Source organism: Archocentrus centrarchus, chromosome 17 (genome assembly GCF_007364275.1).
Source record: "Archocentrus centrarchus isolate MPI-CPG fArcCen1 chromosome 17, fArcCen1, whole genome shotgun sequence".
Lineage (NCBI taxonomy): Eukaryota > Metazoa > Chordata > Actinopteri > Cichliformes > Cichlidae > Archocentrus > Archocentrus centrarchus.
In genome coordinates, this window is record NC_044362.1 from 886240 (window position 1) to 913548 (window position 27309).

Sequence of the window (27309 nt, forward strand, 5' to 3'; positions counted from 1 at the left end):
TTCTCCATAGAACACACTATACTGGACAAAGGATGTTCCAAATGGGCCTTACACATTCAAACTGTCATGGTCCTGGGCCGGTGGCCCAGTATTCTATGTTCCGGTGATTTAGTTCTGTTTTATTATGGTTTCACTGTTTCTGTTCCCTTGTGCTCTGTTGTGCTGGTGTCGGTTATCCTTCGGTGTCTGTATTCCCAGGTGTTCAGCCAGTGTGTACTCGGTTAGGTTCTTTCCTGTTTTATTTTGGTAGGTCTTTTGTCTGTGCGCTTTTGGTTTAATTGTGCTTCCTGTGTTTCCCTCCCAGCTGTTTCCCATTTGCCCATTACCTGCTGTGTTTATATTGTCGGTGTTTTCACTTTGTCCTCGTCGCGTCGTCGTCGTTCGCTCCCCTGCTGTGTTCCTCTGTGGTTCATTTTTGTCCTGGTTTTGAGTTCTGGTTTTGTTCCTGGTTCCGTCCTGCACTTTGCCAATTAAAGACTGTCTGTTCCATTTACCTCGTCTGCCTTGGGGTCCCCTTCTTTCCTGCCACACAGCTGATCCATGACACAAACATATGCACCCACTGTACAAGCAATTCAGAGGAGAATTATCTACATGCTCTGTGGTCTTGTGTACCTGTTCAGAGATTTTGGCAAAGGATATGTAAAGACCTATCCACATGGTTTAGCTGTCGCGTCCCAACTTCCCCCAGACTATGCATCTTAGGTGACATCAGTGAATTAGTGATGGAGTCAAATATGTCACACATAGTTCTCACCGCCTTGTGCATCGCTAAGAAAACTATCCTTATGAATTGGAAGTCGGGGGGTTTTTTTTTTTTTTTTTTCTTCCACCTTCCTGGTCTTGGGGTCACTGTTGGCCCTGGGGTGGTTTCCGTTCCCATCTTCAGAGAGTGGGTAGCTATGGATGAATGTGTGTCTTTGTATTTGTCACAGTCTTTGTTTATATGTTTATATGTGTGTGGGAGAGTGTGTTTGTGTATAAATGTGTACATGGGTGTGCTTGCCGGTGTACGTGTGGTTGTATGTTTGGCTGGACCTGGGTCTGGGCCGGTGGCTTGCCTCCTGACCGCTCCTTGCTGGTTGCCTCTCCCCCCCTGCCCCCCTGGGGTGTGGGTACCTCCTGGTTCCTGGGTGGGGCCGGATGTTCTGATGTGGGTGGTGACCTGCTCCCCTGGGGGCTGCGGCGCGGAGCTGCGTTGGCTTCTTCGGCGTGGGGGGGGGGCCCTGTGGGGGCTCGGGCGGCCCTTGGGTGCCGGGGGCCCTGGGGCCCTGGGGCCCTGCTGCCGGCCGCGCGGGGGGCTGGCCGCTGGGGGGGGGCTGGCTTCTCGTTGCCTCGAATGCTCTGGTGCCCTTGCTCCTTGGCTGCTGGGACTCCATCTGAGACCTCCGTCCTCCGTCTGCTGGGAGGGGTGTATGGTTGTCTTTGGAATGAGTGGCCGCGGGTCTTCGTAGGTCTTGATGGGCTGCTGGTGGCCTGGGCTTCCTGGGATTCTCTTTGCCTGCCTCTGGGTTCTGATGGGCGGGGCTGCGGCTTTCTGCCTTCATTGGTAAGTACATTTCATGACACAAACACATATACCCACATAATGACACAAAATGGTTGGTTTGTATAACTATTCTTCTTTTATTTTTATTTATTCATTTATTTATTTATTTTTTCCCCACACAATCTTTAATTTTGCAGATATTGTCAATATCTTAAGTTTAACAAGTGGCTAACTATTTGGTTTACTTACTTGCACTCTTTCCTGTTTCTTTTTTCTATTTTCTCTCCTTTTTTTTCCCCCTTTCTTCTTCTTCCTCTTTCCCTTTCTCTTTTCTTTCTTTTCTCTTTTCTATTTCTTAAGCCTGTCATTTCTGGCACAATTTGATAAATAGCATGTTAAAAATAATTCAAATAAAATAAAGGATTACACAGTAACAAGAGGAGCCTATAGAGAACCTATAGAGCTCATCTTGAAATAGCAAATATGTTTGGCACAACAATGCATTCAGATCACAGTTCTGTTTGCAAGATCTGCCAGACATGACAGGCAAAAAAAAAAAAAAAAAAAAAAAAAAAAAACCTTAGTGTGTGAAGAAGACTCCCCATTTACATGAACAAATTGGAGTCTATTAGATAAATATGATTCAAACCACTGCAGTGCAGTACTTTTAATACCTATAGCAAGCTCTAATCTCTGTAATAAAATGTTATGGTCAACATCAAAAGCTGCACTGAGGTCCAACAGGACAAGCACAGAAATGAGTCCACTGTCAGAGGTTGTAAGAAGATCATTTGTAACCTTCACTAATGCTGTTTCTGTACTGTGATGAATTCTGAAACCTGACTGAAACTCTTCAAATAAACCGTTCCTCTGCAGATGATCAGTTAGCTGTTTTACAACTACTCTTTCAAGAATCTTTGAGAGAAAAGGAAGGTTGGAGATTGGCCTATAATTAGCTAAGACAGCTGGGTCAGTGATGGCTTTTTAAGTAGAGGTTTAATTACAGCCACCTTGAAGGTCTGTGGTACATAACCAGCTAATAAAGACAGATTGATAATTTTTAAGATTGAACATCAATAATTGGAAAGACTTCTTTGAACAGTCTAGTAGGAATGGGATCTAATAAACATGTTGCTGGTTTGGAGGAAGTAACTATTGAAGTTAACTCTGAAAGATCAACTGGAGCGAAAGAGTCTAAACAAATAGACTCTTTCAAATATACTACATGATGTGCAATTTTCCATTTTAATTCTAAATTCCCAGTACCAAAAGTAGAATTAAAGACGACCAGTCTAGCAGATAACTCCAACCTGCAAAAAAGTGAATAAAAAGCAGACGTTAAAGCCACAAATCAGGAAACTGATTCAGTGCTTCAATCTCTGCTAATGGTAAAGGAGCTAGTTTATGCTGTTAGCAAGCATCCACAGACTTTCTGCTTATCCAGTGACAGGTCACAGGGGCAGCATCCTATGCAGACACACCCAGGCCTTAGTCTTCCCAGCCATGAGACAATCTCTTCAGTGGGTACTGGGTCTGCTCCTGGACCTGAAACACCCCACCTAGGAGGCACCCAGAAGGCATTCTAGCCAGATGACCACTTCAACTGGCTCCTTCTGATCTGGAGGAGTAGCAGCTCCACTCTGAGCACCTCCTAAATGATCAAGCTCTCACGCCATCTCTAAGGCTGACCTTTAGATTCCTTTCAGAGGAAGTCCATTGTTGCAGCTTGTATCCACGCCATCATTCTTTCAGTCACTACATAGAGCCCATGACCATAGGTGAGGGTGGGAATGTAGAAATCACTTTCTCGCTCAGCTCTCTCTTCATCACAGCAGACCAGTACAGCATTCACATCACACTGCACCAATCTGTAAATCTCTCACTCCACTCTCCCCTCACTGATGAACAAGGCTCCAAGAAACCTAAGCCCCCCCGCCACTCGTTCCCAATCCAGAGTGGGCACTTCACCCTTTTCCCGCTGACAACCATGACCTCTGAGTTGGAGGTGCTAATTCTCATTCCATCCACACCACCCTCAGTGCAACCTGGAAATCATGAAGCCAACAAAACCACATCATCTGCAGACCACAAATGAGATCCTGAGACCAGAGAACCAGACACTCCCCACACCATGGCTATTCCCCATTTTTTTTCTGCCTGGAAAATTCCTTCCTCTCAGAAGGAAGAAAGATGAAGATGAAGGTCAGACTCACTTTCTTCATGGAGTCCAAACACCACAGCAAATCAATTTTCTCACCTGAACCCTCAGAATCATCTGATTTTTAAAACAGATTTAAATGGAGCCATTCCAGATATTACATTATACTATTAATATTTTTCAAGTTACGTGCCCTCGGACTAAATAGAGGTGGCTTGGTTTTAAAGAATTAAAAGTCACATTTTCTTCTGTGTTAAGCCTTAAAAACAGCAGATATCCACATGAGATTCTTATGGCTGAAGTCACTGAAAGTCTGAAAACTGGTGTTCTTATTTTCCCAGCATGAGGTTTTTAAATACCCACATTTATATCCAACAGGGAAAGCCTGTTTCAGAAACAAAGTAGATGTTTAATGCAACTCGTGCACACTCACAGCCCAGGCCAATGAGAGAAGGCCTGTGCTGGGTGCCATTACAACACATATTTGCAAAGACAAAACTTCCTGACACCACCACTGGGTGCAAATCACAGTTTTACTGAAGCACCAGCAGCACTGCTACCAGCTAACACTGGACAGCATGTGCCTGCCATCCACAAGCATGTATGGTACTTTCCAGTAGTTCTAGATGTTGAAAAGAAAATCTGCATCTAGAATTGATGAAGCTTAGAGATCATACATAATCATTTTCCTGGCCCCAAGAGTTAGATACTGAGATTAAATATCACATCTCAACAGATCAGCATAAACTGAAAAAACAAGAACGTCAGCTCATCAGAGCAGAACTTCAAAGATCCTAAAACTCAGGGCTCCAAAATCAGAAAGCTGGCTTCACACTGAAGGAATCACAGCTACAAATGTGTCCTTGTGTCCAAATGTAGGAAAGAAAAAGCAGCATGGTGATAAACTTTACCCAAAACATTCTTATTTCTGTTCCTCTGCAGGGAAGACATGTTCACTGCCCATTTATCTAAAATGCTTCCACCAAAATATTTCATTTTTCAAAAAAAAAAAAAAAAATTATAACAATTTGGCAGTCCCAGTCAGACACAAAAACACAGCAAAATGACATTTACAGCTTGTTTTCCCTCTTCTGTGAATGCGTTTGGGTTAGATTGTCTGACTGGTTCCAGTGTTCATAAAGTTAGAAACAGCCAATCGGGATTCACGTTGCATATGTCAACATGAAGGCCGAGTTGTTTCGGTTGTGATGAAGAACACGATGAAGACTTCTTTGTGTGAAGTCTTTCAAGGTGTTAAAATCAGTGGTTCAGTGCAGGCCTGTTTCTGCAGGATGTTCTACGCCTGATGTTTGAAACTGAGCAGCACCGCTGATAGAAAACAGCTTCTTAAAAAAATGTCTCTATGCAGCAGGGAGGGAACACCCACAGGTGCTGGATAATACTTTAAGGCTCCTTTCCTCTCATTTTCACTTCCTTTATTTTACTCGCCTTCAATTTCTTTTTTTTTTTACTTTTTAAAATAATGAATAATGAAACACAGCCTCGTGTGTTTTCAGACTTTCTTGGACGGTAATCTAATAATTTAATTCCTGTGGCCTTAACTAGTGCACTTTAATCTCAGATATTAAACTGCATCACAACTATGACAGATCGTATGATGCTCAGCGCTGGTTAGAGGAAAAAAAAAAAAAAAAAAAAATCAACCATCCATTCATTTCCGCTTATACTGTTCAGGGTTGCAGGGGGCTGGTTTCAGCATCATAGACAGAAAAAAGTTTGTTATAAAATATATCATTTCTTTTATAATGTCTGCTGTCATCATTTACTCCATCAGATCTCCATCAGATGAAGATGAATCCTAATTTTAAATGTGATTTATAAAATCTATTCATTCAGCTTGACGGACAAACTGCAGGAGACAGAAAGTGGAGATAAAAATGAGGAGAAACAGCTCAGACTGAGTTTACTGACCGACCTGTGTGTTAGAGACTGAGACAGCAGCAGACCCCGGGGCTGACCTCAGATCAGTTTGTTACTTAATAAAAACTGTTTTTGCTGCAGTTTATGACAGTTCATTTTATGGTTATTTGTTTAAATAATTGTACAGTAAAACAATCTATTAATGGAATAGCAACCTCACTTTATTCATTCTTTTAATTGAGGATTTCATTATTTCTGCCATTACTGGATAAAAATGAGATTTACAGAAAAACTGCTTTAATGTTTCCAGTTTAACCATTTTAATCTGATCTAAGATCAGCTGAAGCTGATCAAAGAGCAGCTTCACTGAGAGATGACAGCTCTCTGACAGCCACAGCAGAGATGTTTTACTGAGTTACTGTTAAAGGTCAGAGTTCAATCATAGTTTCACATTTAGCTGAAAACATTCAGAGCAGCTTCCCAAGTCTGTAATGAATGTAAAGTATTACCAATAAAGGCAAACAGGTTTATACGTTTTAAAATTCAGTACAGTTTGGGAGGATGAGACATTTTAATTAAAGAATGCAGATCATGTCGGGAAAATGAAGCCATTATGAACAGATCTAGACTGGATGAACTGGAAAATAACTGGAGCCTGAACTGGATCTGGGCTGAATCCGTGATCCTGATCCATTTGGATCCTCCTGCTGCGCGGGTGGACTCGGATTCGTTATAGAGCCTACGATCACCGATTTTGGTGATTTTCAGTGGAAAATATGTGGAAATTCATACTCTGAATTTCAGACACAGTAACTTTCAAAATGACATCATTTAAGTCACTTTAAATCCATTTAGTTCAGTTTTCAAGTCTTCAAATATTTCAGCCTCATCTTCACTCAAACATTCACATCATCTCCAGGATCCGGACATTTTTCCATCCACAGTGTGTTCTGTGTCAGCAGCTTCATCCAGATCAGTGTGATGTAACAGTGTTGCTACAGTAACTACAGTAAATGTTTCAGAGGAACTGACTGACAGTCTGACAGCTGCAGCTGCCTCATTATAAATGCGTGACATCATCGCTGTCTCCATCCTTACAGCCTGTTGACGAGTGAACGACTGTAAAAGCTTCATGTTACAAAAATAACAAACTAACGTCTAACTGGGATTTCAGTGCTTGTAGAAACATAAACGTCTGCAGATGAATTCGCTCCTCTGAGGCTTTGCAGCGTCTTTATGAATGAGGAAATGAATGGGAGTGTCAGACAGGTGGTTCAGGTGCAGCAGGAGGGGCGGAGTCAGAGAGACACTCAGAGTTTGTTGGTTAAAACCTGCCAGGTTAGGGTTACAGAGTCTGTTACCCTGGTAACTGACTCAGAGTTGGAGTTAGCTCTTTCTGGAACTGAAAATCTGAGTTTTCCTCATTTTAGGGTAAACAAACTCAGAGTTATTAGCAAAACCTGCTGGAACAGGCCCCAGGTCTCCCTCTGCATCTTCCAACAAAAGCAGGTAAATCATAACAGAACAACGTGGAGCACGCCCACTCGCGCTCTATCTGCTGCGTCCAAACTGGAGCCGTGCGCGCCGTGACTCTCACCAACAGTCCAGTTCAAAATAAACACCACAAAACACCACGATTGCCTTTTTTTTTTATGTACAAATGCACTTACACAAACATTATTGGTTTAAATAGTGAATTTTCTGTTTTTTTTTTTTCTTAAATTTTTTTAAACGAATAACGAATAACGTCAAATCTTTAAAGTCATGTGACAACCTAATTTGTATATGGAATGTTGATCTTATTCAGGAACTCTTACATCATCAAATGTACAATTGTTTTCTTTTGAGCTCTAGGTCTGTGATCTCTACGCCTTAAATATGTAAGAATACCAGCCTAGAAGTCATTTTTTTCTGAGCATCGACTAAGGAACATTTGGAAACATTTGAATCAGTAGCGGTCAGTGAACTTATAACATGTCTCAGTACTCAAGAGAGAGCAATAACGCCGACCCTCTTAACTGGGTGATCAGCCAGAAATCCCCCTTGACCCTGAATCCCTCAGAAGTGCACCTGATCACAGTTTGCAGGAGGAGAAAGGTCATCTGGAGGACACAAACCAAGAGATGGAGGTCCAAAATGAGCCACCAGGACAAATCTGCAATGAACTTCTAATGAACACTCAAAACCAAGAAGTTCAAAATATGCAGGACACACCCAATGTGCAGATCAAAAATGAACATTATTGGCAGGTAATGTCAAGCACAGCACAAAATTGCATACTTGATGCAACATTACAAGACTATATTCAACGACATGCACTGCAAGCTCCAAGTCTCGGAGAGAAAAAAAATCAGGAGCTGCAAGAAAAGTTTAATGAAGCACTGAAAAGAAACACAGACATGATTAAAGAGAAAGAACAGGATGAGATCTGCACAGACTTGGAATCCAAGCTCCAAGACATGGAGGAAAAGAATGAAGGCTTGATGACGCATGGGTAAAAAACGTAGACGTACTTGAAGACATGGAACAAGTGAGAATTAAATACAGAGACGTCAAATTCAGACTGAAAGACATGGAAATTATACACACGGTGCAGAAGGTCAGGCTGAAGAAAAAAAATAAAGAATTACAAGGAATGCTTGATGAAGCCCAGCAAATAACTAAAGATATGCTTCAAGAAAAGGAAAAAACAGGAAGCTAAGCACAAAGAAATGCGCGGAAACATGAAAGAAGAGCACAAAAAGATACAATGCAAGCTCCAAGAAATCCAGGAACAAAATGCACAAATGCTGAAAGAGAAAGAACAGCTAGAAGAATCGCAGAGAGCTGAAAGCTGTTCTCCAAGACTTATAAAACAGAAACACAGAACTCATAAACAAAAGCAAAAAAATGGAGGAATACAAAGAAAATTTGGAAAAAATGTATGAGGAGAAGTGTCAACAGGAAAAAAAGTGCTTCAAGTTTTTCTGGAGTTAACTCTCCTGCTTCTTCAGGACAAAACTAGACTCGTCCTCCACCACCTTTAATCCACCTTTAGACTTCCTCTCGATCCCCTTCTTTTCTCTCCGTCCTTTCTCTTTTCCTTTACCCACCAACCGGTCTCGGCAGATAGCTGCCCCTCGCTGAGCCTGGTTCTGCCAGAGGTTTCTTCCCGTTTAAAGGGAGATTTTCCTCTCCACCGTCACCTAATGCTTGCTCACAGGGGATTGTTGGGGGGGGGGGGGGGGGGGGGGGGGGGGGGGGGGGTGTTCTTTTTTTTTCTTCTCTATCCCTTTCTTTTCACCCTTCTCTCTTTCCTATATATAAAAATATTATATATAATAAAGGCATTCATATGCCTCTATCTAAAACTACTTCTGTTTGTGGATGTTCACTTATTTAGTTTTGCTTACAGTCTCTGAGCATGATTAGCCTAAATGTTTACCACACAAATACGAAAGCTGCATAAAACTTGTGGTTACCTTTGGACCAGAAAGCCAATTTACCAAAACATTAGTGGGTTGAGGTTAATTGATGATTGTTAATTGCCTGTAGGTGTAAATGTGAGTGTGAATGGTTCACATGGACCAGGGCTCTCTCAGCCCTGTCACAGACTGGTGACCTGTCCAAGGTGCACCCCGCCTCTCACCCTGGCAGCTGGGATAGGCTCCAGCCGCCCTGCAACCCTGGACGAAGGTCGAAGAAAACGGAGAGATGGATGATATTTTTGCTTTAAATACTACTAATGATATGCAGTAAGCACACAGGAAACTAAAAATAATGAAATTCCTACACTCTAAAAAATTTGGGGTGGCTGTGGCTCAGGTGGTAGAGCAGGTTTTCTGCTTTGATTCCTGGCTGCTCCAGTCTGCATGCCAAATTATCCTTGGGCAAGATCAGTGGTGTAGTCTACATGTTTGTAGTGGGTATACTGTGCTTAGAAACAAAAGTACACTCGACAATTTATTTTGATTTTTAAGCATATTTAACACTGCAAAATTTCTCTGATGCTTACATTTGAATAAATGTACAACAAACTGTACAACAGTTGGCTCTGTATTAAAAACATGCAGAATTTATAAAACTGTATAAAAGCAAAACACGCTAAAGTATTAAGTAGTAACTACAGAAGTACTACACAAAAAAAAAGTTGAGCCAATATGAATATGAATTTGAATGGCCAGAATACAGCAATTTTTTTCCTCAACACATTAACTAAAATATAAAATTATATTTTTCTTTAAAATAACATCAGGAAAAATGAAAATATTTCAAGCTGATGAAAATTTTTCAGGTAAAAACTATGATGTGAATTTCTGCACAAACTGCGCAGTGTGTCCAGTTTATCAGCAAAAAGCGCAGCTGCAAACACAGCGGTGGACACCTGCTCTGATTTTTTTTTGTCAGCAATCATAATAATCACGCAGTCCCATCCCTGAAGCAGCAGGACTTTCAGTGAGATGTTTCATTGTGTGGCAGAGAAAAGCCGACTCACACAGCCACCTTTCAGCCCGGAGCCCGGCTGAGGCTTCAACCTTTACTTTTCATGAACTGACAGATTTCCACAGGTAGCTCATGGCACCTGTGTGATAAAGAACGTCACCAAATTGAGAAACTTTCCTCCGAACATGCGGTGATTTAAATCTTTGCCTCTTATAAAGTTCACTGTCTGTGTTACGATGCTCGTGTTCTGTCTTCAGGACTTTGCTGCGCAGCATTTCCTGCTGTTTGACGCAGTGATGCACTGTCAGCTCACCTGTGCAGGTCTCCCTCTGCAGCTTCTCCCGCATCCACCCTTTTCCTCGCACATGGCAGGCGAGGAAAAGAGACACACGGTTCACCTCCAGTGTCCGCAATCAGGTCCTTTGCCTCGCCTGTTTGGAAAAATCCATTTTTCACTTTTCATTTGGTCATTTTGGGGGGGTCAGGCAGCGTAGCCCCTTAACTGGCAAGGGCCCGGTGACGGGCCGTTTGTAGTCCCTTTTATATGGCAGGCTAGACCCTCCCATTTTTATTGACACGTCATTCGGCCAATCATGTAACTGGCTGCACCAAATCACCTGACAAAGCTACGTGACGCCCTCTGAGTATTATTGGCTCTGGGAAACCCATTTCTTAACATGATTGGCCGAATGAGGTGTCAGTCAAAATGGGCGGGTCTAGCCTGCCATATAAATGCACTTCATTCGGCCGGCGGACCAGACGCAGCCAGTTAATAGGCTATGAAATGGGTTGTTCAGAGCCAATAATAACCAGAGGGTGTTATGTAGTTTTTGTCAGGTGACTTTTTTGCTGCCAGTTAAGGGGTTAAATGTCACTGTAAAAAGTGATGACTGCTGTTTTTATCCGCTGATCACTGATCAATGTGTCATTAGTGCACAGGTCTTGGCCTGCGCGGCAGCTGTTACAGAGCATTGTGGGATGTGTAGTATACGTGATGGGAGCGCAATTTACCCGCGGGCCATTAATAAAAGCTACATGAAATCATCTCGCGGGCCACATAAAATTATATCGCGGGCCGGATGTGGCCCGGGGGCCTTGAGTCTGACACGTGCGGTAAGAACATGCAAACTCCACACAGAGAGAGAGGCCCGGGCCAAGGTGGAATCGAACCCCAACTGTGAGGCAGCAGTGCTAACCACCGCGCCACCTGCACAGGTGAGCTGACAATGCATCACTGCTCACACACCAGGAAACGCTGCGCAGCAAAGTCCTGAAGACACAAAGCGTCATTAGCACCGCAACACAGACAGTGCCGACGCTCTCGCTGGGGCACCCTTTACCGGCCCTTACCTGGCGTGAACAGCTGTTTAACACTGACCCGGCTGATCAAAGGAATTTTGAATTACCGTAATTCCGCGACCGTTTGTCCTATCAGAAAATTTTAAACAGTTTCTGAAAGCTGAGAAATTGCATTTCCCATCCAACACAGGGTTTATTACAGTAAAAGTTCACAAATGGCGGCACCTTTGTTCTGCATGGAAATCAGAGCTGGTCTCCACCGCTGTGTTTGCAGCTGCGCTTTTTGCTGATAAACTGGACACACTGCGCAGTTTATGCAGCGTTTTTCTGCATATGAAGTGCAAAAAAATCACATCAAATTTTTTTCCTGAAAAATTGGCAAATTTTCAATAGCTTGAAATATTTTCATTTTTCCTAATGTCATTTTTGAAGAAAAATATTTTATATTTTATTTAATGGGTTGAGGGGAAAGTTGCTGTATTCTGACCATTCAAATCATATTACTGATTAAAATGATCTTGAAATTCTCTTCGGCCCGCGACTCAGACTGTGGCTTAAATTTTGATTGAGTTTGACACCCCTGACTTAGGATATACCTAAATAGAGGTATATGTGGCGCGGCCCTTTGTTTGTTAGCGCGCAGCTTTCTGCGGTCACTAACCGAATATCCCCCGCAGCAGAGCTCTGATCAGGATCCTCCAGGAGTCCCATTCATGCGTGAGTTCATGGAGCCCCTCAGACTGACTCACCTGTCCTGTGCAGCTTTATCTCAGGTTTCCAGGTGATATCCAGCAGTCTGCGCTGACGGTCGATCTCTTCCTCGTACTGGACGATGGTTTTTTCAAACTCTGTGAATATTTCTTCAGCAGCAGCAGTTAGCCGCTCGTTGATAAACTCTCTCAGATACTGAACTGAAGGCATTGTTACTCCAACAGCTCAGACACCACAACACGACCACTTCCTGCTCAGACACGCTGAAGCTTCTTCTTCTTCTTGTGGTTTTACTGGCGGTTAGCAAACCAGCTTAGAGATGCATTACCGCACATTGAAGCTAACTACGCTTCCACCTTTTCTTTGTTTACGTCCGGCTGGTGTCACATGGTGAAGATCCGGCAGAGGAAAACTGTTAATTTTTCGTTCCGCCTTTACAACTCACTGTCAGCCCACTTTATTATAGAATTTCTATTTGTGATATGATTTCTGCAGGTCTCAATAACAAAGAATACAGAATACATCAATGAGACTCTGACAAGAGGGCACAAAAACTTACAAATAAATACAGTAAAGAAAATGAATAAAAGTTTTTAGATGGATCCTGAAATTATTAATCAAGCTCTAAATGTCCATTGACTTGAATAAATTAAAAACATTAAATTAAAAAAAAATCCATTCCATCACAAAACTACAGACATTTTTAAAACTATCACCAACATTCAAGATGGGTTTTCAGGCCTGTTTGTTTACAGATTCCTCTAGATTCTCTGAATCTTCTAATGATGTGATGATCTGTCTTCTTCTTTCAGCTGCTCCCTCTGGAGGTCATCAGAGTGGATCATCTGCCTCCATCTCCCCCTATCCCAGCATCCTCCTCTGTCACTCCAACCTCCTGCATGTCCTCCTTCACTGCACTGTCACAGATCACCCCTGACACTCATCTCCACCCATTCCATCCTGCCTGCACTCTCTTCTTCACCTCTCTTGCATTGTCTGTTGCTTTGGATGGTTGACCCCAGATATTTCAACTCATCCACCTTCACTATCTCTGCTCGTCGCATGTTCCCTTTTCCATCTGTCTCCTTCTTATTCCCACACATGTATTCTTGCTTCTACTGACTTTCATCCCTTTTCTCTCTGGAGCATACCTCCACTTGTTCCCTGCTCTCACCGCACAGTGCTGTCTGCAAACATCATAGTCCACAGAGACTCTTGCCTGACCTCATCTGTCAGCCTGTCCATCAGCTCTGTAAACAAGAAGGGCTCAGAGCAGATCCCTGATGTAATTCCACCCCCACCTTTAACCCATCTGTCACTCCTACTGCACACCTCACTACTGTCTCGCTGTACTTTCCTGGTCATCTGGTAACTCTTCCCTATCAGCCAGAGCCTGTCACAACTCTTTCCTGAACTCTGCAGCATCCGTGTCCCTGCCTTCACTCATTTCTTCTTGACGTCCAAAGTCATCGTACAGACTACCATCAGATGCTGCTTAGCTACAGTCTCCCATGACAACACCTGTCAGTCTACTTTCACTTTCAGATCATACCTAGTTCCAATGAAAGGAACGCTAAATGCTTCAGCATACTGAGATATTTTGGACAATTTCATGTTCAATTTCATGTTCAGTTTGGAGATGGTCCGTTGATGTTCCAACATGACTGCATACAGGTGCACTGAGCAGGTATAAAGACATGGATGAGTGAGTTTAGTGTGGAAGAACTTGACTGGCCTGCACAGAGTCCTGACCTCAACTAGAGAGAACACCTTTAGGATGAATTAGAGCACAGACTGTGAGCCAGGCCTTCTCTCCAACATCAGTGTTTGACCTCACAAATGTGCTTCTGGAAGAATGGTCAAAAATTTCCATAAACCTGTGGAAAGCCTTCCCAGAAGAGCTGAAGCTGTTATAGCTGCAAAGGGTGGACCTACATCATATTAAACCCTCTGGAATAAGAATGGGACGTTACTCAGGTTCATATGTGTGTGAAGGCAGACACACACAAATAAATGAGTCACACATATGAGTCCTCAAATCAAACTGAAGTTCTTGTGGTTGGTCTCAGAGATCAGATACAAAACATTTTTCACTGAAATTGTGAAAATCAAATTAGAAAACTTAACAAATCGGCTAATCGGTTATTTATGCTTTTCATCAAAATTAATAAAATTCAATTATTTTTCAGGCATTAAAATTCAGAATACAGATCCAGCAGTGCCAAGACTGATTGTAGCTCACAAGATTGTTTATTTACTGGAAGATGAAGCACAAAGTGCACTGCGAGGTTTGTGAGTCTGTGCTGAAAGCTGTCAAATGTAGTGAGGTGTGGTTTTGGTGTTTAACATACAGTGATATGAGAGGAGGAACAGGCTGAAGGAGGAGCAACACTGTCACAGAGCAGAAAAGGACTCCCACTGTCAGATCCATTCAGTATCTAAAGCATACAGAACAGATAGTGTGTGGAAGATGCTGTCACTGCATTACTGGCTCATGTTTCCTTTGTTTCTGATCACACTAACAGGTAGGTTAAAGCAGGAAGAAGAAATGTCTTTAAAGGATCTGTTTGCTAGAAATCACTGGAACAGGCGCTCACAGTTTAACATCATCTTTATCAACATTTCTCTCTTTAGGTGTCAGCTGTGATCAACTCACTGCAGTCAAGGAGGAAGAGTCCAGTTTAGAAGGCACCACTGTGACTCTGTCCTACAGACTATCCAGAGATACTAAAAGCAATGATTATTTCTTCTGGTATAGACAATATCCAGGAAAACCACCAGAGCTCCTGATCTCACACTCACCTTCAGGAACAGTAGGAATAAAAAAAATTCCTGGACTGAAGATTAAAGTGGAAAAAAAACAGTTCAACATGAACATCTCCTCTGCTGCAGTGACTGACTCTGCTGTGTACTACTGTGCTCTGCAGCCCACAGTGACAGGAAACAGCAAAACTCTGTACAAAAACCTTTGGAGCAAAGACAACAGAATACTCCACAACATCCACTAGAGGGAGACACACACTGTTAAACCTCTGATTCTTGTGTCATTGGACTGATGACAAAGACAACAGAGAAATGAAGTAGTAAAGATCAGAGACAGAGACAGAGCTGCTGTGGAAGCACAAAACTATTTGATTGGCTGAGATGAACTGAAGCAATGATGTCAAGAGGTAACTGGCCCCGCCCACTGAACTTCAGCTCCTCCAATGACATTATTTCTTCCTCATTGTGCTGCAGTGGAAGAACATTGTTCATGTGCTGTCTGTCTGGCTTTAATAACTCCAAAGACATGTTGCTGCACCTCTTTTTGCTTCTATCTCACATTATAGGTGAGTTTAAGAACAGGGATTAACGTTTAGTTGAAGCTGCTGCATTAAGCAGATATACAGACTGCATTTCACTACTTTTCTTCTCTCTTTTTCCAGGACCAACAGCTGGAGACACAATCTCTCCTCAACAAGCTGAAGTCACTGAAATAGAAGGACAAACTGTCACACTCACATGTAGCTATGAGACAGATGATGATTATCCACTCCTTTACTGGTACAGACATCAATCTGACCTTCAGGCTCCTCAGTTTATACTCTGGAAAGGTGCAAAATCAAACAGCAGAGCTAAATATATTCCTGAAGATCGATATGAATCACAAACATCAGCTACATCAACTACTCTGACCATTAACGCTCTAACCCTGGCAGACACAGCTCTCTACTACTGTGCTCTACAAACACAGTGATACAAAGTGTAGAAGAGGCTGTACAAAAACCTGAACACAGATATCTGACTACTCTTCAAAGAGGAGGGAAGTGGTATTCAAAGCACAGCTTCATATCAGATGATTCTGCTAATTCCTGTTTTATCAGAGTCACTGTGGTTACAGCTGCTAATGAAACACTGTGGGAGGATTCACATGAGCAGCAAATCCACACCAACCACAAACTGAGTGTAGAAAATAAATAAATAGGAAAATAAAAAGGTCAAACCAACAAATATAATTTAATGTCTACAAATTAATCTGAATTTAATTTTACACTGGTCTATTTTATGAGCAGTTGCTTCTATCTGAAAAGTGCTTCCAAGCAGTTTTTGAATCAAAGCTTTGGCTGAACCCATTGAGTCAAACAGAGGACAGGAGAGTTTGACTTTAATTACAGATCAAATACTTTATTTGATGCATGCAGAAGTTAACAGCAGTAATAAATGCAGTTATAAATGCAGTCAGTCAAAATCAACCACTCATTTCATCCAAACCTAGTCCATCTTATCCTACATTACTCAGCTCTGGCAGGTTCTCCAGTCGTACAAAAACATCTCTGCCTCAGTCTGTGGCCTCATGTGGGCCACTCGGCTCAGAGAGCAGAGGCCTCAGAGCACCTCTGCAGGAAGAGGAACAAAGTCTCACACAATCATCACAAGGACACAATCATCACCTCCAAACCTTCCACTTTATTACTGTCAGAACATTTGTGAATTATTGATTTGATATAAATTTATTGCCTTTAGCTTTTCAAAATCTCCTTTAAATTTCACCTCCCACCCCTCTTACTGGTGTAGTTCTGGAGAAGCTCCTCTGTTGGTAAACCTAACACTGCTGCTTCTGTTGGTTCCTTCATGTGGCCTTCCTCCTTTCTGAAGGGCCTGTGAGGATTTTGTTTTGACATAAATAAAAGCACAGAAGGAGTCATAGCTCCTGCTGCCCCTGCTGAACTGGTTAAACTAAAAGCATGTGTAGTTTTTCCAAACCCCCAAATAAAGCTAACAACAAACTGGTGTAAATGAACTTAAGGAGCAAAAGCTAAATGAGCTAAAAAAAAGAATAAATACCGGTCAATGTAAAACATAAAAAACAGCCTAAACAAATATGTTAAAAAAAAAAGAAAACCTTCCAACATTTTCTATTAAAAAAGCTTCTACACTTTGTAAATAACTATAATTCAACAATGGTCATCAGATATCCAATGGTACACAACAAAGACTACTTAATATTAAATTCCACAACTTTTAATGTCACATTTTCATTAAAAATACACTTCAGATTCATGTTTTCAGTGATGGGTTGGACAGCATTAACATCACTGCCCTTTGCTGGAGAACCAAGCAGACTGCAGCGGTGGTTACTGTTACACTCTGAAAGCTGTTTTTCAAGCTTGGGGTACTGTTTTCTCTAGGAAGGTGGTTCCCAAACAAGAGTGCTGCGGCCCCCTTAAAAACCAGAAAATCCCACGGGGCCGCCCTGTACCGCCCTGCTGTTGGCTATAAATTGCTAACAATACCCAGTCATATGTAAAGTGCTAATGCCAATATATGACCCACTTGCCACTGGGACACAAACTTCAATACAAGAGCAGTAAATTTAGGTCAGAGTAATAAGCAATATCACAAACTAACCACCTCCTCTCACATGTTTTAATTCACATTTTATATAAATAAATACATTTTTGTCAAAATGTAACATACTTGTGAGTAATTTCATGTTTGTAAATGAGAACTGGTTCTCAAACATTTTACCTGGTAAAAAATGATTTTAAAAAAAAGAAAAAGAAAAGAATATCTGTTATTACTGCGGCCCCTCTACAGTACCGTCGCGGCCCACCAGGGGACCACGGCCCACACTTTGGGAACCACTGCTCTAACACTAAGACTAGGACTGAGGGATGGGCCCTAGGGGTAAATTATTAAAGACTGGAGAATCAATAAGCTCTAAAGTTATGAGTATCGCTTTTGGTACCAGAGAAATTAAGAAAATAATTTGTTATGGTGCATAAAATTTATCCTTTACATCTGACCATCTCTGATACTGATTAAGACACTAATCTTAATCAGTTCCCCATCCTGAAGAGAGCTCTTCCTGCTTCTCTCTGGGCAGCGTAGCCCCGTCTCACACATATAAACACAGACTTTGGTCTTTGTGACGACGGCCAAGAGAATTAAAACACTCAGAAGCTGGTTCTGCCTCATTGGAGGTGAAACACGAGCAGTCAGCGGAAACATTTAGTGAAAGTCCATCACATTCAGACAAACGCATGCACAGTTTTCAGCTGTCTGGTTCGCAGTTCATCTGTCGTTGGTCCAGGTACGTTTCTGCGAGCAGCCCGGAGCGCACACGGTTACCTAAAATATTAACATGAGTAGACTAACTATTAGCAAGCTGACTGCTATGGGTGCGTTCATTCACGACGTGATAATCAAAACGTCATCTGAACTGTTGCTCTCAGTCCCAAATTCAGTTTCAGATCACTCAGTTGTTCGGAGGCTGCAGTCAGGTGATGTTGTCACAAATGTCCTTAACATCTCTTCAAGGTGGAGGTTTGAATTCCTACATGCTGGATACGGCATATATGGACTTCCTTTATACTGGATGATTTAATGTATAATAATACATCATATTTTTAATTTTTTATATTTTGAAGCATTCTGGACAGATCCTACATGACAAAGTCACGTATGATGTGATATCATTTTAATTCTGTTCTTGATCCGATTTTTTGTTTCTCCTAAAAGTTCTAATAATACTGCTAAAGTACCGGACCGATAAGCAGCACCGTGGTAGTTGTGTTCTAACGGCACCTGCTTCTACTGCGACTCCTCCCCTGTGTGAGTTTTCATGTGACGCAGCAAATGATTACTACGTGTGAACATTTTCCCGCATGTCTGACAAGAATATGGCCTCTCATCTGTGTGAGTTCTCATGTGACGCTGCAAATTGCTGACTCGATTGAAAGCCTTTCCACACGTTTCACAGGAATACGGCGTCTCTCCGGTGTGGACTGTCGTATGTCTTTTATACGTTGACAAGTCAGAAAATCTGTCCCCGCAGGTATTACAAAGATAAGGCATCTCACCTGTGTGGGTTCTCATGTGGACCATCAAATTACTCTTTACAGTACAACTTTTCCCACATATTTTGCAAGAATACGGCTTCTCACCCGTGTGGGTTCTCATGTGGACAGTCAAAGTACCCTTCTGAGTAAAACTTCTCCCACACGTTTCACAAGAATACGGCTTCTCACCTGTGTGGACTCTGTGATGATCTATCATTTGGGACTTATTCTTAAAGGCTTTCCCACAAAAATCACATGTTAAAGACTTTTCTCCTGCAGCAGGGTTACACTGACTTTCTGATACTGGAGAGTCTTCTGCATTGTTGCTGTGGCTTCTAGAGGCTCCTGGATCTACACACCTGCTTCCTTCCTGATTTTGGCTCTGAGTTCTCTCAGCAGAGCTGTGAGAGAGGAGCTGCTCCTTGTCTGGTTCTGGCTCACTGTGGTCACTTTCCTCATAAGCAGCAGTCACCATAAAGGTATTGATCTCCTCGTTCAGAACAAGCTGCTCTCCCTCCTGACTGGTGCAGAGTTCCTCCTGTTCCTCTTTAATCTTTGGGAGTTCTGGTTCCTCCTGGTTCAGACTGGAGATCTTCTCCTGGTTCCAGAGCTGCTGCTCAGTGAGAACCTCCTCCTCCTCCTTACAGACATGCTGCTGTGGGAGGTCTGGAGGGACAGAAAGAGACAAGAAAACCAATGATGACATCCAAGCAAATACATTACAGTTTTAACCACTAATAAGGCTCCACAGAGTGAACATGCTACTCATAGACGCATAAAAAATTACTTGCAGCTCACGAACTACAGACATTTCTGCAGCATTTCAACGGAGAATGTGAAGTGTTATCCTGACAACAAACAATGGACATCAAAACACTCAACCGCACAAAGAGGGAGGAGGTGAGAACAATTTAAAGGCACCTGAAGACATGAATTAATGAGGCCAAGGAAAAATACAGGAGCAGGTGACATGAAGACAATCACTGGCCAGCCAAAAGTTGAGGAGTTAAAGCCAGAGCAGACTGGGCCAGTGAACTAAATCTGTTCAACAGGTCTGACTCTGTGGCAGTCCCTGAGCCTCCCCTTTCATACTTCCTCCCATGACCGACCCCCCCACTGCACTCTCCATCAGGGCATCTATTCCTCCTTTGTCAGCAGCTGTCACTGTCGATGAGATCCAGAGGCAGCTAACTATTCAGGCAAATCTACAAGCCTTGATGGTGTGAGCTCCTGGGTCCTCAAAGTCTGTGCTGCTCCCACCTCTGTGGGGTATTTCATCACATCTTCAGGATGAGTCTGTGGCCCTGACATCTCACATCAGAGACTCATCCTGGACCACCTCATGGCCAGCCCACTGATGGATCCCCTCCACTTCACCTACCAGCCCAACCTGGCGCTGAGAATGCCACCCTCTCACTGCTCAACCCACCTGGACAAGCCCACAAGTAGCATGAATATCATGTTTTTTGACTTCTCCAGTGCCGTCAGCGCCATGAAACCGGCACTACTGGGTGATAAACTGCCAGCAATACAGGTGGATGCCTCCCTTGTAAACTGCACAGTCGACTACCTGACCACGCTATTTACGCCCGCAGCTCTGTGTGTCAGGCAGTATGGTCCCTGCAGGCAGCTGTCCTCTCTCCTCGTCTTCACTCTTGACGCCACAGATTTTAGCTGCTGCACAGAGACCTCCACCTTCAGAAGGTTTCTGAGGACTCTGCAGGAGTGGGAGGTCTCAGGAAGGGTGATGAGGAAACACAGAGGCTGTGCACTGTGATGGAAAATTTACAGTGTGTGTAGGTTACAGATAAGGCATCTGGTCTTTACAACCGGTAGGTTGTAAAGACCAGATGCCTTATCTGTAACCTACACACACCCTTCCTCTCTCAGGATCCTCTGTGTTAATGGGGTCACATTCTTTAGGTTTAGTGTCCATCTGGTTAATTTCTCTTTATGCAGGAACATGTAACTGGGAGAGATTTTAATAAAGTATTCGACTCTTTAATTATGATGATGTTTGAAACTTTTACGAGTTTAACAGGAAAAAAGAAACTGTTTAAATGATTCAGCTCAAAGAAACTCACAGTTCTGGATCCAAGCTGGAATAAAAGGCTCAGATCCAGCCTGGTTTCCTAACAGGAATTCCCAGCATGCTGTGTGGATGGATGAATGGAGCCCAGTGCAGCCCTGTCCTGTCTGCTCTTTGTTCGCTCACAGCTTCCAAATAAACCCGCAGAGCTCTGATCAGGATCCTCCAGGAGTCCCGTTCACGTGTGAGCTCACGGAGCCCCTCAGAGTGACTCACCTGTGTGCACCTTTATTTCGGGTTTCCAGGTGATATCCAGCAGTCTGCGCTGACGGTCGATGACTTCTTCGTACTGGACGATGGTTTTTTCAAACTCTGTGAATATTTCTTCAGCAGCAGCAGTTAGCCGCTCGTTGATAAACTCTCTCAGATACTGAACTGAAGGCATCGTTACTCCAACAGCTCAGAGACTCAGCTCAGACACCACAACACGACCGTCTTCCTGCTGAACCTCTCAGAAGGAAAGCGAACAATACTGGCAGCGTTTCCTCTTCACTTCCGCATCGTGTCACAGGGAAGTTCTTCTGGCTGTTGGAAAACAGGGAGATGGTGCATTACCACCATCTACTGGTATGGATCCTCCTAACAAACAATAAGTCTGTGGAATATGACCTGATAGCTTCCACTCCTTCAGTTATTTTATTTCACTAAGATCCAGTTTAACTTTGATTCTAACGAGGTTTCAGATCAGTCACCTTCCCTCAGCCTCATATTCCTGACAGTGTCATGTAACACGCTGTACGGTTTCCTCACAGCAGTCACATTTCCTTGTATGAATTATGTGCCGTTTAAACATCCAAATCTGAGTGAGATATGAACTTCTCTTCTCTCCTACTCCTTCCAGTGCTTCTCACTTCTCCTGCTTTCCTTTAAATTCTGTGCGACCTTCATCCTCTCTGTTCCTCCTCCCATTGCTTTTCCCACATTCCTTCATTTCTGACTTATCATGCTCTTTATTAACTGTGATGCAAACTGGCCAAAGGTGAATTTGAGTCTGTGCGGTCTTTTAGTTTCAGTGTACTGAGCAGCTGATAGTACTTCCACCATGTGGATCATTGTCTTGTATCATTGATCCTTGTCCTGCAACTCAGGATTAATGAACTCTATCTCAGTTTGATTAGCTGTACTCTTTGATGCATCTCTATAGCTTTGGACACTACGATTAATGATTAATGTACAGTACCAGTCCAAACTTTTGTCTGGTATAAAATAAAAGCCCTATCTGTGTTCTTCTTCTGTACCTAACCATATAGTGAGGGTGCACTGGGAATGCCTGGCAGAGGACCCAGTCAGTAAGATCCTCAACTCCCACCTCCAGCAGAACTTTGATAGCATTTCGAGGCAGTCTGAATGGACCATGTTTTGCACCTCCACTCCTGAGGCTGCTGCACAGAGCTGTAGCTGCAAGATGGTTGGTGCCTATTGTGGTGTTATTCCCTAAACCTGATGGTGGACAGAAGAGGCGAAGAGAGCCATCAAGCTGTAGAAGAAGTCCTATCAGGCTTGGTTGGCCTGTAGGACTCTGGAGGCAGCTGATGGGTACTGGTAGGCCATGCAGAACATGGCCCGGGCTTGGCTGAAGCAAAAACTTGGATGTAGCAGGAATTTGATGTGACAGTGGAAAAAGACTTTTGGACCACCTTGAATTGATTCTTGCAAACTGTCAGGCAACTCAGGATGGTAAAACAGTGCTCTACTCACACAGTATATAGTGCAGGTGTGACTCTGCTGACTTCAATTGAGGGTATAGTCGGGTGGTGGAAGGAATATTTCAAGGATCTCCTTAATCCCACTGACACACCTTCTGTAGAGGAGGCAGAGGGGTGGGGGTGAGGTCAATGAGGTAGTGTAGCATCTCTTTAGCGGCAGGGCCCCTATGGTGGATGAGATTTTTTTCTGAGTTCCTGAAGGTTCTACATGTTGTTGGGCTGTTTTGGTTGACATGCCTTTGCAACGTCACAAGCAGATCCTTGTCTGGGACTGGAGGGCATGTTCTGACTATTGGGGATCATACTTCTCAGCCTCCCTGGGAAGGTCTAGAAAGGAGGGTCCATCCATTAGTCAAATGTTGAATCCACGAAGAACAATGCAGTTTTTGTCCTGATCATGCAACCTTGGACCAGGAAAGTGTGGGAGTCTGCCCATCCAGTGCTTTGTAAACTTAGAGAAAGCATTTGACCATGTGGGTGTTTGACTTCACCAGGACTGCCCTTTGTCATTGACTCTGTTCATAATTTTTATGGACAGAATTTCTAGGTGTAGCCAAGAGAGAGAGAGATGTCTGGGTTTCTCTGCTTTGGCTGCTGCCTCCATGATCAAGCCCTGGATAAGCGGAAGAAAATAGATGGATGGACAGACTCTGTACTTCTCACACATAAATGATTGAATTAAGTAAAAACAGATTCAAAATAATTTCATTTTTCTGTCTACTACAAAATTGCTTTATGCCATTCAAATCTACCATATGCCCTTCAACAGGCTGGCGACCTGTACAGGGTGTACTCTGCCTCTCGCCCTGTGACAGCTGGGAGAGGCTCCAGCCCCCCCGGGACCCTGAACAGGATAAGCGGAAGAGAATGGATGGATGGATGGAAATCTACCATATGACATATATCAGCCTGTCACTAAAGGCGGCATTTTAGGTGTGCTCTATCTTTAAAAAAATGGCATTGCTCTTTATATCTGTGTTGGTGTGAACTGAAACGTGGCATGCTATGTCACAACTTTTTTAATGCTCTGTGTCCAACTTGTCAGTGAAAAACTCATATAAATAGATTCTCTTTGCTTGCTATGTTCACATCACAAATAATGTAAACAATAAGAAATCATATGTTGTTAAACCTTCTGTAGACTTCAAGCTTAAACATCATATAATCTGGATAAATATGTGACCCTAAGTCTTACTTTAATCATCAGCAGCATCGATGGAGAACATTTGTGTCCTTGTGCTTGCAAACAGTGAAAAAGTGCTCCATCCTCCCTCCTCACAGTGACTCCAAATGCTGCTAACAGTCTGTGAAGCAGGAGGAAGAGGAAGTGAACATCCACCTCAAAGAGGAGACAGAGGGGGGTTCCCCTTCTTCTACACTGTGTTCAACCATTGTGTCAATAATAAGTGCTGCTGTGAAGAGAACAATTCTCAGACTGAATGTTGAACATCAGCTAGTTTCTCCTGCTAATTTCAACCTTGTTGTACAGATGGAACATTGGCTGTGGATTATTCTTGCTGCTCTTTTCTTTGGTAAGATACAAAGATCAACATGTTTCCTCTCTCAGAAGGTCTCAGAATAAGATGGGATATAAATTATTTTTATTATTTTACATTCAAATAACTTCTTTAATGTGAAACAGGACAACAGTCAGATCCCTCTTTCTGACTCTGGTTTGCAAGATTTGCAAACCAAAGAATTGTTCTCCTTTAATCAATCATCTTTATTGATTCATCTCTTCCTCTGCATGTTCTGTTCTTCCTCAGAGTGTAAAGGAGAAGACAAAGTGATCCAACCAGCAGGAGATGTTACTGCTGCTGAAGGAGACACAGTTACACTTGGATGCACATATGAAACAACTTCACCATATGCATATATGTTCTGGTACAAACAAGAATCAAATGAAGTCCCAAACTATGTTTTACAGCGTGCCACTACGGGAACAGTAGTTAATGCTCCAAAGTTCCCAAAAGACAGATTTGATGCTGAACTCAACAAGACTCAACAATCAGTTCCTCTGAAGATCCAGAAGCTTCAGCTGTCTGACTCTGCTGTGTACTACTGTGCTCTGCAGCCCACAGTGACAGGAAACAGCAAAACTCTGTACAAAAACCTTTGGAGCAAAGACAACAGAATACTCCACAACATCCACTAGAGGGAGCCACACACTGTTAAACCGGTATGCTTTGCTAGGATTCAGACAAATTAATTTGACACAGTTGTGATGAAAAGGTAAAACTAATAATGAGGTAATACAAATGTAACACAAGTTTCCTCCAACTCAAACTGTACTTTCTGTATTTATGTGCTCAACAGAAACCAGGGGGAAGCCTGTCCTACAGCAGCAGTCAGAGGAGCAGAAGTGTTTCAAGTGATGTTAACAAAAAAAGAAAAGAAAAGAGGCCACTGATGGATCCACTGCAGGCCAACAGTTTTCCAGCACTGAGGCAGACGGTGTCTGCAGTGGTTCTGTTGGCTCAGGTTCTGTTTGTCTCCTTCCCTGTTATCTGAAACATGTCTGAGTTTCATAACTTACTAAGAAAACTGATTCATGAGGAGACAAGCGTAATCAACATGCTGATTAGGTTAATCAAGTGAGGCAACCAGAAGAGCTACTAAATTGATGGTTAATAGTGTTACACCAAGTTACACATGAGTGCTGTTTCATACCCCATTTAGTTACATTTTGGACAATTCATTTTCCCAGTTTCAAAAATGTCAAATGCAAATTCAATTGTGGGAGTGACATTAAGTAGCTGTGTGAAGAATGTTTTATCTCATTATTCATCAACTAACCTGACCAAGTAGTAGAGAGCTGTGTCTACCCTAATCCACAAGACACAGCTCTCTACTACTGTGCTCTAGAAACACAGTGATACAAAGTGTAGAAGAGGCTGTACAAAAACCTGAACACAGATATTGTCGGTCGTGGTCTGGGTTCCCCTTTTACCTTTTTTTTTCTTCAGGGTGGCCCCGGCTCCGGCTGAATGTTTTTCACAATTAAATTCACTTTTCCAAAATAATCCACTGGAATCGAGCAGGATTCGTTTCAAAGTTTTATTTCCCACAAAGTGTTACAAAAAGTAAGAAATCAAGAAAGCAAGCAAGCAAGCGCCTCCCGGGAGTGTACAGCCTTAAGCGGTTAGTCCAGCAAAAAAGAGAAGCAGGGCAGACAAAGAAAAAAGCGGCTTCAACCGTGAAAAACAGGGCAATTATACCCTGTCCACGGGACTTTCCTCCACCCTCTTTTGACCCAAATTAATATGCATAAGTTGTCACCCTTTGATATTTAATCCTCACCCCGTCAACTTTTCGGGCACCCTTCACGCACTTTAGGACACATGCTTAAGGCTGCACTTCGAAGTCTACCTCATAGTTTATAACAGTTCAAACAGATGTCACCAATGATGACCTTTTCTACTCAAACATCTGTTAAGATAAGATCACCAGTATCCTCCACTTAGCCAGGTTTTTATTCCTTCCCCCTTTTCTGCTACAAGAACATGAGGGGCCTACAGAACTCCCTTTTTTTGGGAGCGCACCTGCCGTAAAACTCTGCTGAAATATGACGATAGGGTACGAGTGCCAAGTAAGACAGTACTTACTCCGGCAACTCTTCAAAGGCCCCAGACACACAAATCTGATCACACAGGTCCTATCCCCACCTCAGTGACCAAAAAACATAAAGCACTCAGCACCCTAGTGTGTGTGTGTGTGTGTGTGTGTGTGTGTGTGTGTGTGTGTGTGTGTGTGTGTGTGTGTGTGTCTGCCTCCTATCTGCACATGCCATAAAAGTGGCACCTGGTGATAAAAAACTAACAACCCCAAGCACTTAGATGAAAGTGTAAGAATAATATGTGCATATGTGATAAAACTAATACCACTACAAATAATATAAATCATAAGTAATACAGGTAAATATATCCCCATATAATGATTGTATAGTATATATATAGAGAGTGATTGACAGAGTTGAGGCCCGTACTGAGGCAACACTTAACCACATATGAATAAATCCCTGATGACCATAGGGAAAGTCCCTTTTTTACATAAGAAGTGAAGGATAATTACTGCTAATGGACAACTGAGGAGGGAGAGAAAAAGTACAAGCAGTGTAAGGGGGGAGAGAGTTCAAAGAGGGGAGAGAAAGTATAGAGTATAAGGGGCTGTTTAGGGCAAAATGGTACAGGCAGCGTATGAAATATATGTATAGTGGCAAATATCCACAACTAATGGAGGGAAAAAGTATAAATGATGGATGAAAGTAGCAATAAATTTCCAACAATATCTGACAACAAAATATAAACACTCTATATTGTGACATCTGTTTTTGTGTCTTTGGCTTCAGCTCTGCATTCTCATTGATACTCAAATGATCAAACTTTTTGGATATAAAAAAAATTTATTTATGAAGAGCTTTTTACAACAGCATGTTGAACATCTTCTACAACTTGTCTGTGTCGCCTCTAAAGCCTGAACAATAAAGTAGTGTGAACACAAAGCATACTTCTAACAGAAGTGCTCTCTGACAACTCGACAGGGACAGTTTCCCAGCTTTAACACTTCAGTTCACAATCCATAAATAAGTGAGGCACAACAACACAAAATTCAGACTCAAAGATCAGGTTCAGATGCACACACACACACACACACACACAAACTAAAGTGATGGAGGTAAAGGGGAAAAACAAAGTTTGTGTAACTTTGGTTGGGAAGAGAGCGAGCTGATGAGC

General features: G+C 42.6%; 2 protein-coding genes across 2 annotated transcripts in view; both read right to left on the minus strand.

The window, feature by feature from the left end:
• The window catches only part of LOC115795284 (zinc finger and SCAN domain-containing protein 12-like), a 30033-nt gene extending 8671 nt beyond the window's left edge, over window positions 1-21362 (minus strand). The window contains exons 1-5 of the mRNA XM_030751095.1: window positions 21087-21362; window positions 19179-19447; window positions 16335-16357; window positions 15089-15099; window positions 11999-12109 (exon numbers count right to left, since the gene is read on the minus strand). Coding sequence (XP_030606955.1) covers window positions 11999-12109; window positions 15089-15099; window positions 16335-16357; window positions 19179-19447; window positions 21087-21255 — 583 coding nt within the window. The 5' untranslated portion in view covers window positions 21256-21362. The remainder of the gene's footprint in view (window positions 1-11998; window positions 12110-15088; window positions 15100-16334; window positions 16358-19178; window positions 19448-21086) is intronic.
• The window catches only part of LOC115795213 (zinc finger protein 2 homolog), a 500950-nt gene that overhangs the window by 399746 nt on the left and 73895 nt on the right, over window positions 1-27309 (minus strand). The gene's annotated exons all lie outside the window — the stretch shown is intronic.